Genomic DNA, 13,535 nt, shown 5'->3' on the forward strand with positions numbered 1-13,535 from the left:
TTCAGGCAATTCAAATGCCCAGCAGATGCCTATCTCCTAACTTCCCCACCCGCCTTGTAGGATTGAGTCCTTGGGCTGCAGTAAACCAATGATTATGTCAATTGGATGTTGTCTGATATTGCTTTTGTTCACAATTGCACCCAATAACAAGAAAAAAGCAAAAAAAGATGGGATAGCTCATTTAAGGTGGTTCAATACTGATGACGATTCTTAAACCAGTATCATCCAATACCGATATGAAAGCTGATATACCATGCCATCCTGACAGATACCGCCAAAAACAGTAGTGCTGTCAGGGGCCCATTTTAATCCCTCTCTCCCTCCAATGATAGCATATTAGTGTCACATTTTTGCAATGTTCTATATTTCCATAGTTCCTCTTTTAGTTTTCTACAGCTCATTAGTTTCCTCTCGGTCAATGTAAATATGCTCAAATGTGTTTTCCTGCATATATCCATTGTAAATAGTTAATACCTGAGCGACACCTGAAACCCCTGGCGGCGTGTCCGGCGTTTGAGCACCTGGACGCTGTCAGAGAAGATATCACTACGAGAGATCCTTCTGCATGCTCCATCCACCGCGAGGCAGAGAGAGACTGGAAGAGCCTGTGAAGATACTAGCGGGATCTATGGTGGGATTCACCACAGTCTACAGTACCTAGTTTCTGGTATTGTAATTTGATGTTCGCAGCTAGAGCTCATCTTCGCTTTTTATCTGATAGTGGGGTAGACTGTATCCAGCAGCATGTCAAACTCTTATTTGGATTCATTGTTTCTTCAACACCCAGATCATCCTTGCCCAGAGAGCTCTCTTCGCCTGGGTGAAGAGGAACATCAAAATCATTATCTACTGGGCCATATTTATCGACAGGGTGTTGTTCAGTTGGTTTGGCTTTGCTGTTGAACTTTCAACTACAGTTTTTTCTCTCTCAAGATTTATCAGGAAAGACTAACAGCACTTAAACTGTACATCAACATATGGCCCTGCGTCTAGTCCTCCAAATGTCTTGTTTTGAAAATAATTTATAATTTTTTTTTTTTTTAGTCTGTCTGATGGTTTGGTTGAGATGTGCTACGGTGCGCTACCTGGGAAGACACACGAAAAGCATGAAAGAGAGCAGCAGCACCTTCTCCTCTCCCCGACTGCACAGTCAGATGAGGGTCACCATCGCTGGGATCATGCAAGGAAAGCTCTATTTCTTTGCCGCACTGTGGTTCTACATTCATTGCTTCTGCGAGAATTTGACCTCTACATACTTTGACATGACTATTCTCTGGACAGTCGGGAAAAAAGGAAAGTAAATTAGGTCAAAATCTGTCAAATGTTAAATACCTTTCTATTTTTGGAAGCGTGTTGACACTACAGGCAAAAAAAAATAGTTTAGGAGCAGTTGCTAACTAACTGTAAATAATTGTAGCTAGCTAACTAACTGTAAATAATTGTAGCTAGCTAACTAACTAAATAATTGTAGCTAGCTAACTAACTTGACTTACTGTGGGGGGAAACAATTTTTTATAGTTAGTTAGCACCAAAAGTTTACAAGCGTATTGACCGTTTTGTTGTATGAATGTTGCTTTGGGCCCCACCTGGAAAACAATCTAAGCGAAACACTGGCCATGTTCGTTTCGCATCATTCCCTTGGTCATAAAATGGTTAAATCGCCACCAACTGGGGCACCGGGCAATGTAGTTTCTACTCCAAGGTTCTTCTGAATGGTTACAATTTAAATGACAATATTTCTGATACTTAAATAAGTGTGTTTTTCAGGGAGCATAACTATGTACATGTGTGTAACAGTGAATATTGAATATTATGTTTCTTCTACATACACATCTAGGATTAGCTTCCCCTCCCTGAATCCTAACCTTAACTCTTACCGGGCATAACTGACCCAAGATCAGTGTTTAGAGGCAGCTTCCTCCTACACCAGGGGTACTCAACTCTTACCCTACGGGGTCCGGACCCTGCTGGTTTTCGGTTCTACCTAATAATTAATTGTACCCACCTGGTGTCCCTGGTCTAAATCAGTCCCCGATGAGAGGGGAACAATGACAACATGAAGTGGAACTGGCCTCGAGGTCCAGAGTTGAGTTTGAGGGCTCGACACAATGTACCCACTCACTTGACTCCGTAGGCCAGGATGATGAGGCCTATCAGGACCCCTATGGACCCGTCCAGGTACCAGACTTTGGGATCGTGCTTGAACACCTCGGCACTGATTAGGATGGAGAAGCCCATGACCCCGCCCACCAGGGAGTTGAAACCTGTAGATCGGACAAGACAGGTAGACAGACAGGAAGGCAGGTAGACAGACAGCTTAGTTTAGTCAACTGTATTATCACGTAGGGAATTCCAACACACTATGTAGAAATAGCATGAACGTTAACAACAATAATGAACACATGTATGTACATATATTTCATGAAATGACATGTTGTCTGCAACAGAGTCTTTATCCAAACCCTAAGACCGACAGACACGAACGAACAGAGAGACGACTTTGAATCCTTTTCTATTGTCTCTCTCCTCATTCGATTCCTACTGTATAAGAGCCCACTTCCTGGCTCCTCTGCACCTCAAAAAGACGCCGACTGACGAGGACCTCTGCCAGTCTTTTACATACTGCACATTTGACATGACCAGACTGGGCACGTCAATTACCTCCGTAAAGAACATCAGGGGCAATATGCAGTTCGAACAACAAAAGGGACACCCTGCCACTGTTATGGTAAACAACTGCGAGGACTGACCATCCATGAGATCAAAATTACACTGAGGCTAGCCAGTGACAGTGACATTGTTTAAAAACAAGGGAGCAAAACAAGCTTATATTTTTGTGTTCTCAAGGAGTGTGACAGGTGAACTGCTTATGAAGCATTTATAAGTTATATTCTTCAAGAATCAATATATATATCAGTATATATATATCATTCATTTAGAAGTCCAAAACTGTATGTAGCAATCACAGATTGCCCCTTTGAAGGCTTGTTTAATGTCACGCAGCGAGAGGAAAATCTGGTGGGTAATTAACTCCTATTCTGCTAGCTGTCACATACAATTTAATGAACCCCACACACACACGTTAATGAGCGAGTGTCTCCATCCAAAGCTGACCTTTCAAACTGGTTTGACGCCAGCCTGTCTGCCACAAATCTCTTATTGAAACGAGAAGGGACATTTTAAGAGCTCAGGAGCTACGGAGTTGTCCATAAAGACTCATAAGTAGTGAACAACTTTCTCAATTGTAGAAGGAAATAGATGTGTGGCCCAGTACCTGAGGGTACTGGGCGATTCTCCTGTCTGTGTGGGTACAAATCCCAGCACCTACCGGCTCTAAAAATATGGAAAGAGAGACCAGCCACCCTGACAGCTGATGAAACTGAGGAGTATTTCTGTCTGTAATAAAGACCTTTTATGGGGGGAAATTCATTCTGATTGGCCAACCCATGGCTGCGCCCCTGCCTAGTTATGAGAAATCCATAGATTAGGGCCTAATTTATTTATTTCATTTGACTGATTTCCTTATATGAACTGTAATTCAGTAAAATCGTTGAAATTGTTGCAAGTTGCGTTTATACAATCAAATCAAACTATTGGTCACATATACATATTTAGCAGATGTTATTGCGGGTGTAGCGAAATGCTTGTGTTCCTTGCTCCAACACTGCAGTAGTATCTAACAATTCACAACAATAAAAACAAATCTAAAATAATAGAATACAGTATATACATATGAAATGAGTAAAGCCGGTCGTAAACATTATTAAAGTTACTAGCGATCCATTATTAATGTGACCAGTGATTCTATGTTTATGTATATAGGGCAGCAGCCTCTAAGGTGCAGGGTTGAGTAACCGGGTGGTAGACGGCTAGTAATGGCTATATATGGCCTTGAGATAGAAGCTGTTTTTTAGTCTCTCGGTCACAGCTTTGAAGCACCTGTACTGCCCTCGCCTTCTGGATGATAGCGGGGTGAACAGGCAGTCGCTCGGGTGGTTGTTGTCCTTGATGATCTTTTTGGCCTTTCTGTGACATCGAGTGCTGTAGGTGTCCTGGAGGGTAGGCAGTGTGCCCCCGGTTGGGCTGACTGCACCACCCTCTGGAGAACCCTGCGGTTCGGGGCGGTGATACAGCCCGACAGGATGCTCTCAATTGTGCATGTGTAAAAGTTTGTCAGGGTCTTAGGGGCCAAGCCAAAATTCTTCAGCCTCCTGCGGATGAAGAGGCCCTGTTGCGGCTTCTTCACCACACTGTTTGTGCGGGTGGTCCATTTCAGATTGTCAGTGATGTGTACGCCGAGGAACTTGAATCTTTTCACCTTCTCCACTGTGGTCCTGTTGATGTGGATGGGGGCATGCTCCCTCTGCTGTTTCCTGAAGTCCACGATCAGCTCCTTCATTGTGTTGACGTTGAGGGAGAGGTTATTTTCCTGGCACCACTCCACCAGGGCCCTCACCTCCTCCCTGTAGGCTGTATCGTCATTGTTGGTAATAAGGCCTACTACTGTTGTGTCGTCTCCAAACAAACTTAGGGAGGAGGCTTCTGATGTTAACATTCATGAAACCAAGGCTTTTACGGTTACAGAAGTCAACAAATGTTAGCGCCTGGGGAATAGGAGTGGAACTGAGGGCTGCAGGGCCTGGGTTAACATCTACATCACTAGAGGAACAGAGGAGGAGTAGGATAAGGGTACGGCTAAAGGCTATAAGAACTGGATGTCTAGTGCGTTGGGGACAGAGAATAAAAGGAGCAGATTTCTGGGCGTGGTAGAATAGATTCAAGGCATAATGTACAGACAAGGGTGTGGTAGGATTTGAGTACAGTGGAGGTAAACTATGCGTTGTGTGATGATGAGAGAGGTTTCGTCTCTGGAGGCATCAATTAACGTAGATGAGGTCTCTGCATGTGTGTGTGGTAGGACGAAGGCATTTTGAGCGTCCCGCTCTACAGTGAAAGCATATTGACATTAAAGAGAGGCATAAAGCAATCACAGGTGTTGATCAGGAGAGCTAAGACAACAACGGGTAAATGGCGATGAATGGGCAGAGCGGGTCAGTTAGGTACATACAGGACCTGAGTTTGAGGCCGGGGCCGACAGGTAAACAAAATGAGGTACCGTGTTATTGAAACAGTCCAGGGAAAGTAGCAATAGGTGAGTCCATCTCCTGATGGAAGTTCCAGTTATAAGGAATAAAAATAACAGATCCGTACCACATTGGGTGAGGCGGGTTACAGGAAAGTATATTTAGTTTGTATATAGAAAGTGAGATTAAGATATATATGAATAAAACCAGCTATTTACAAGGGATAAGACACGGGATAAGACAAAGACAGTTATACACGTTCTACTGAGCTGCCATCTTGGATTTGGATGAAACTTGTTGATAGAACTTCGGTAGCCTTTTCCTCAAATATGCTTTGTTAAAGTCTCTCTGAAAGGAGATCCTCGACCTGAGCTCGTCCACCTTTTTGTCTAGAGACCGAACATTAGAGAGTAACATACTCGGAAGCGGTGGATGGTGTGCACGCCTCCTGAGTAGGACTAGAAGTCCACTCTGAATACCTCTTCTCTGCCGACGGCAGAGGGCTTGAACAAAGGATCCAACTCTGGAAAGTCGTATTCATGGTCGTAATACTGGTGAGTTACTGCCGCTCTGATATCCAAAAGTTATTATGTAATAACACAAAAAATGTTCTTGGCTAATAATGTAAGAAATAATACACACAAAAAAAAATACTGCAAAGTGGCTCAGGAGCTCGAAGCAGAGCTACCATGTCTGTTGGCGCCATCTTCTTCCCTATATGTTCCGGCCCTCTGACCATCTGCTCAAGAAAATAAATCGTCCCTCGGCTGAATCTATTTGATGGTCACTGCCCTACATAGTGCACTAAGTAGTTCCCAATATATTCCACAGATTTTATGATGGTGTCTTTAAGCCAATCACCTTCCATCTTCGTGCACTATGGGAATAGGGCGCCATTTCAGACACAGCCATAGCCATACACCATCCCTTTTCATTTTTCTCAATGATTCCCTATGGAGTTTTTCACCCTCGTGCTCCACCTTCCTCCAATTCTCTAACTGGCCTGAACTCAAGTGGGAGTGGCCTAGATCAGGCAGAAGTATGCGTTAATACAGATCAAGGATCATCTTCTCCTCCTCCCAATCCAAGTTGGAAAAATAAAAAACTGACCCAAGATCAGTGTATTGGAGCAACTACACACCAAGTTAGGTACCTACCGTCTGTGATGAGGGCTCTGCTGGTGAGCACCCTGCCCAGCATGAACTTGAACACGGACAGAATGATACACATCACACCACTGACGATGGAAACACTGAAGAGGAAGTCATCCTGATAGAGAGAGAGAAGTAGATGACAGAGGAGAGGGGGGATTGAGAGAGAGAGGTGATGAAGAGGGAAAGAGAGGGAAAGGGAGAGATAAATAAAAAAAAGAGAGAGAGAGCAAGAGAGAGAGAGAGTGGGTAAGTGTTGCAGATTGCCTCCGCTGTGGAATTAATATTGCACTATGGCCTTGAAGGCAAGAAAAGCTGCATTTCTGCAAGGTTAATAACCTCATCAGTCCCATTAAATCCCCCAGTGAAAAAAATGCACCACTTTCATAAATCTGCTTGCTCTGCCCTCATATTTAGCCTCACATTGAAGTGTTTGACCATTTTCTTTTCAGTACAACCATAAACAGTTTCATTTAGGAGTTTCATTGAAAAATGTCAACAACTACAAAATTAGGCCGCCAAGCAAAAACTTTATATAAAACTAATTTATAAGAATGCTTTAAGTACAGGAACTTTCTCCTCAGTGGGAAATGAATATCAAACTAGTCAGTGACAACTGTGTGGAGTTTGTGACAGCAACAATGTAAGCTTATTACAGTATTATACCACTTTGTCCTGGGATTTCCTATGATCTTCTATGTAGAAGAACCCCTTACAGTATTGTAGACACTTTGTCCTGGGATTTCCTATGATCTTCTATGTAGAAGAACCCCTTACATTCTAACGACTCGTGTGGCCTGTGAGCGCCAGAGCAAAACAGATTACATGTGCATGTTCGTGAGAGTCTCAGTTTTCATATATGGGTCATAATAGTCTGTAGGTCAAACCAGACTTTTTTGTTAGAAGAACCATTTTCAGGATCCGCCCTTGTCTCACATACAACGCTCAGCCTCCGTTCTAGCTCAGCCCTTGTTAGCTCAGCCTCCGTTCTAGCTCAGCCCTTGTCAATCACACACTGAAGGTTGGTATCATGATGCAGAAGAAATAGACCAATCAAATGCAACAACCCAGCTGTCTAGCTCAGCCTCCGTTCTAGCTCAGCCCTTGTCAATCACACGCTGAAGGTTGGTATCATGATGCAGAAGAAATAGACCAATCAAATGCAACATCCCAGCAGTCTGTAGCTCAAACACACTATGTTTACAAGGGGTTAGAAGCCCTAAAACCTGCCGGCGGGATATGGGACTCAAAGCGTTTTAAACAGGTAACAGAGAACAGCCAGAGATAGACTGCAATTACGTAGAAGGACAGTGAAACCTGTAAGCCCAGTAAACACATGGTATATTCCTGAGTCATTGTTGAGTTTAGAATGAGAAAAACAGTTTGTTATATATTACTGAGATGTTAGTGCAGGGGCACAACATCCACTATGGACGGGGAAGGTCATGACTTCTTCTGACACTCCTTTTAATATTGAAAATTCTTAGCACTGCGGTGCTTGGGTTGAACGAAGCACCGGCACGTGGCATTTAAAAGCCCTCTGAGGAGATGAGATGGGAGATGGCTAAGCAGAGATCAGGGCTGTATGGAGGAGGGTGAGTCACTCTCTCTCTCTCTAATTCACAGGTTGCGTCGCAAATGGCACCCTTTCCACATATAGTGTACTTCTTTTGACCAGGGTCCACATGGCTCTGGTCAAAAGTAGTGCACTATGTAGTAGGGAATAGGGGGTTGTTTGGAATGCAGGCAGAGAGACACACTCAACATTCAAACACAGTGCCTGACATTTACAGTTGACAGTCCAGGTTTTACTGTGAGGAATCGAATTCACATCTTATAGGCTGCATCCTGATTTTCTACCCTTCTCCTGAAAACGTGTCTTACAATGGTAAATCTATCCAGCCAATGCAGAAGGTGTGTCTCCTCTTAAACTGAGTTTTAATACACCTGCCCTATTCTCACTACGAGATATGAAGGAGAGTCTGAGGAGCGGAGTGGCGAACCAGAATTCTACATTACATACTTTCCTTACCTTCAAATTGACCGTAAATATCAAAGTAGCCACTAGCCAGTAACCACAAACTAATCAACAATGACAGACATTTTTCCTAAAACATTTGTTACACTGTTGAATAATGCAACCAAACTATATTACACTCTTCAATTCATAAACATGTGCAGCCAATTAAAAGGTTTATTTTCTCATCTGTAGGCTACTGTACATTACATTTAACTTCAAGACAAAAGCACAGAGTTGCTAATAGCATGTCTTCATCAAGTAACGATAGCACATCAAAAATGAACGATTAACCCTCTCATACGAATTTAAAAGCACAGTAGGGCCTACCTTTCAACATTACAACGAACCAGGCTTAATAATATGCAACTCATGACATGTGTAAAAGCAAATTGCAACTGAAAACATGAGTTTAAGTGAATTCACTACAACAAGCCGTTTTCTATGGAAGCCCATACCAGCAACCAAAAAAATTGAATAAAATAAAATGCCTCTTGATTTGTCAACGTGCACAATGTCTGTGCTTCAGTCTGACTGTAGTCCACTGATAATAACCACAGCTACAGCTAGCCTAGAGGAGCCTATGTGCTCTGATCCCATCTGGACCTGGCCTTGGGGAAACATAACGTCATGTTTTTATAGCCTAAATTAGGCCCATTTATTTGTGTTCTGGGAAAATGTGAATGTGATCAACTTTGGTTTATATTCGAACTTTGGGTGGCTCGGTTAACTAGGCCTTTTTAATAAAAAATGATTGACTGGAATGAATCAATCAAAACAATAGTGATGACATACTGTCTGAGTATCTTTTTAATTACAAATACAAAGGCCTACACTATGTAACCCTGCATACAGCGAGCTCGGCCCTGCTAGTTTTATTGTCCAATCGCAGTTGTTGTCTGTGCAAAGGGTTTTAATGTTTTCATCAAAGAATTTAAGAAAAACTTTCAATCGAAATGAAAACTTCTTGGCAGGGAAAAAACTAATTAGAATAAATGTGGGTTTTGACACTCTTACAGTATGTAGGTGTCATAACCAGCCATAAAATAACACAATATGTGCCACAACAGGTGTAAATATATGTGTCATGACAGTGTTTTCACCCTATTATAACGGGTTATGTCAAGTTATGTCAGCTGTTAAGACATATTATGACATGGTTATGACAGTGTTATGACCATATTATAACAGGTTTTGACACGTTATGTCAGCTGTTAAGACATATTATGACATGGTTATGACAGTGTTATGACCATATTATAACAGGTTTTGACACGTTATGTCAGCTGTTAAGACATATTATGACATGGTTATGTCAGTGTCATAACGTGGCACCGGGTGTCAAGTGTTACCGATTTTTTAAAACTTTTTTCATACCCTACAAATATTAGTAAAATGACTATACACTTCAGCTGTTTCAAAAACATTGCTCTGCTATTACCATTTATACCGTAGGAGTGTTGGCTCAACAAAACAATTCTGTTTACGCTGCCCTGCTTCAAGGGCAGGCAGGCAGATTTCTATATAGTATCTGAATAGCAGTTCTGTAGTTTCTATGACACTCACCTTCGTCAAATAACTCTGACGATTTAACAGGTGCAGCTCTTTTTCCAAATGTAACTTTTACCAAGAATATCCGTGATGTACATGACTAGTCACGTGGCAGGTTGCTGGATCGAATCCCCGAGCTGACAAGGTAAAAATGTGTCATTCTGCCCCTGAACAAGACAGTTAATCCACTGTTCCCAGGCCTTCATTGAAAATAAGAATTTAACCCACTGTTCCCAGGCCTTCATTGAAAATAAGAATTTGTTCTTAACTGAATTTGTTCTTAACTAAAATAAAAACCGTTACCAAAGCTCATTTCACACATAATAAGTGTTAGCCTATAGGCACAATTACATTGACAATAACCTGATGAGTGACAATATTAGTCCTATCAGTTGTCAAATTGTACATGAAGAGATTGGGGCATCTTGTAATTGACAGAGTCACATGCATGTAAAACAGTGTGATTTCTATATAGTATCTGAAAGAGCAGTTCTGCAGTTTCTAGGACACTCACCTTCGTCAAATAACTCTGACGATTTAACAGGTGCAGCTCTTTTTCCAAATGTAACTTTTACCAAGAATATCCGTGATGTACATGACTAGTCACGTGGCAGCATTGCTCTGGCTGCTAAACAAAACTAGTAACATAGTCAGCGTAAATTATGTTATTCTGTCGTCAATGGGATGAATGGGCGAAAGAAACCAGACAAGAAACTGATAATGGGTGCATGTGACTTCAGTTAAGTTTAGGTTAGCTGCCAATGTCGAAACCAAGTACTTGCTCAATGGCTTTCCATATCAGGGGAAAGATGAAACCAGGCCAGCGGGTGAGCAACTGTTTGAGACTGTGGTTTAGAGACTCGTAAGAGCCTTACACGAGCTAAGGCAGAAATGTGACCGTGGACAGCTTCTTCACATCAATTTCCCTGGCGGACAAGTTGATCGCAAAGAAGACTAGCCAGTGACCCAACAAGGCAGGAGCTGCCCCCCCCCCCCCCCCCCCCCCTATACGCAAAACAACATACCAGAGGAGCTGTACTCCACATCAGTGATGGAGAGTGGTAAAGCAACGCTGTTTGCATCCTCAGCACCATGCATTCCCACTGGATCTGGCATGTGAGCTTCGTGAGAACCACATCAACGGCAAAAGAAGAAGATACAGCTGCCAGGCAGGCCGCCAAGGGCACAACAGTGTGTCTGATACAATCCACTGTTTTTATGTCTTGTCACAAATATATTTCCACTAATATTTCTTTATGCAGTTCATCCGTTACAATTGTTCGTGCACTGGTGCTTTTGTTCAGGAACGCAGGAAATGGCTGGTTATATTATTATTATTATCATCTTTTTCGTTTCTACTGACCTTTATTAATTTCTATAACTCTATTACTAATTGAATCTACAAATACAGCTGATCAAATTGACTACACTGTAATGTTTTTATTGTAAGAGAAACGAAAATAGGATATAGGCCTACATTTTCTCTACGACTTTGTAGAATTTTTTTTTTTTTTAACATATCCTTGACTCTATCTAAACAAATAACTATTGTTGTTATTTGTTTTAATTGATATATTTCCATTAATATTTCTTCATGCAATAATCCTTTACAATAGTTTATGCACTATTCTTCAAGCATGTATTTATCAAGCAGGTTTAAGCACCTTGCAGGTTGATATGCATCTGACACATATGCTGTAGGGCTCGCCCGGCATTGGTCTCTAGCGGGTACGTATATGCTAAAAGGCCAGCGGTTCTAGTGTTAAATGTGTTGCACGTTAGGTGTGCCTCCAATAATTGGCCTCATTCCCTCGAGCCAAATCATAGGTAGTGGTTAAGAGATGGGATCAAGAGATGCTAGAACGAGGAGCTCCACCCTCTCTCTTTGCAAATTACGGGACAAATATCCCCTCCCGAAATTCAAAAGCAGCTAAATCGTGATTTGTCCAATTAACCAATGATGAAAAACCCAAAACACCAGAAGTGCTTATGACATCAATGGCCTTAGGCTACCTTGTTTGCTTTCTATGATTAAAAACGGGCTCTTAGCTTCGACTTATTGCCTGGCAACAGAGTAATGCAGTTAGCTATTCTAGTAGTTCTCTTTTCACACCTGAGCTCTGCCACATTCCTCCTGTAATTATCCACCAGGAAGAGAGACACCACAACATCATGTTTCACTTCACAGATATCTCTGTTTCTCTCTCTCTGTGTTTTCTATCGCTCTGTTTTCTCTCTCTCCCCTCTCTCGCTTCCTTTTTCATCTCTCCCTCTCGTGCACCGACAGCAGCATACACTTGTTTTCTCTTCACAAATCTCTCTTTCTCTCTCACACTCCTGTCTGCCTGACTGTCTCCCCCTCTCTCTCGCTCTCTTTCTGTGTGTTTCTTTCCCGCTCTGAGCCTCTTCACACGTACTACACTTTTCGTAGAAATACCGTCGGCTACACATATTGCTCAAATGTAAACGTGCGTACTTGCTACGTCTCGACCGTTACCTCCGGAGGAACTGAGCCACGTAAAACCATGGAAGCCCATCCCCACCTCCAAAAAAAACATGTCAAATGTAGATCATTTGTAACCTTGTGTGGTGATTTCAGAGATGGCACCAAAGGTCCCAGAGTGGTGGGAAGTACAGTAGGCTAATCTAACCAAATCCTGACCCTAGTTGTAGCGCATGACAAAATAATAAATTGGCTTTGATGGGACCAGATACGTTTTCTAATCAGGGCATATAGTATTTTTTTAAACACCTGAAAAAACTACTGGCCCTAGGGTGTAAGAAAACATTACAACCCTTTACACAGACAAAGATGCAACAACTGCGATTGGACAATAAACTAACAGGTTCGAGCTGTATGCAGGGTTACATAGTGTAGGCCTTTGTATTTGTAATTAAAAATATACTCAGACAGTATGTCATCACTATTGTGTTGATTGATTCATTCCAGTCATATCAAATGACGTTACGTTTCGCCTGGCACAGATTGGATCAGAGCGCATAGGCTTCTCTAGGCTAGTTTCAGCTGTGGTTGTTATCAGTAGGCTACAGTTGATCAGAGTGAAGCAGAATACTTAATTGTGCACGTTGACAAATCATGAGGCTTCTTATTTAATTGTTTGAGTGGCGGGTATGAGCTTCCATATATAACACCTTGTGGCAGTGAATTCAATTATGCCACTGTTTTCAGCCGCAATTACCACATGTAATGGTTTGCATGATACTGCTAAAAATTGAGCCTGGTTTGTTGCAATGCTGTAAGGTAGGCCTACTGTACTTTTATATTCGTACAGGGGGTTAATCGTTCATTTTTGATAGGTTAACGTTACTTGATGAAGACATGCGGCTATAGCAACTCTGCGCTTTTGTCGTGAAGCTCAAATGTAATGAGTGTAGCAGCCTACAGACGAGAAAATAAACCCTTTGTCTGCACATACAGTGCCGTCCAAAAGTATTTGCCCCCTCTCTGATTTTCTCTATTTTTGCATATTTTTGATACTGAATGTTATCAGATCTTCCAACAAAAACCCAATATGGACGACATGGGTCTCATTACACCTGGCAAAAACCACACTGCATTCAACAGTAAGAACCTTATACCAATGGTCAAACATGGTGGTGGAAGTGTGATAGTTTGGGGATGCTTTGCTGCCTCAGGACCTGGACAATTTGCCTAAATAGAATGGACCATGAATTCTGCTCTGTGTCAGAGAATTCTACAGGAGAATGTCA

The 13,535-nt window shown here is 42.1% G+C and overlaps 1 protein-coding gene across 1 annotated transcript in view; it reads right to left on the reverse strand.

Annotated features, from left to right (window-relative positions):
- Window positions 1–13,535, reverse strand: part of LOC110527562 (transmembrane protein 163) — a 43,090-nt gene that overhangs the window by 3,744 nt on the left and 25,811 nt on the right. The window contains exons 6-7 of the mRNA XM_021608930.2: window positions 6,242–6,353; window positions 2,123–2,264 (exon numbers count right to left, since the gene is read on the reverse strand). Coding sequence (XP_021464605.2) covers window positions 2,123–2,264; window positions 6,242–6,353 — 254 coding nt within the window. The remainder of the gene's footprint in view (window positions 1–2,122; window positions 2,265–6,241; window positions 6,354–13,535) is intronic.

This window comes from Oncorhynchus mykiss, chromosome 7, assembly GCF_013265735.2.
Source record: "Oncorhynchus mykiss isolate Arlee chromosome 7, USDA_OmykA_1.1, whole genome shotgun sequence".
Taxonomy (NCBI): domain Eukaryota; kingdom Metazoa; phylum Chordata; class Actinopteri; order Salmoniformes; family Salmonidae; genus Oncorhynchus; species Oncorhynchus mykiss.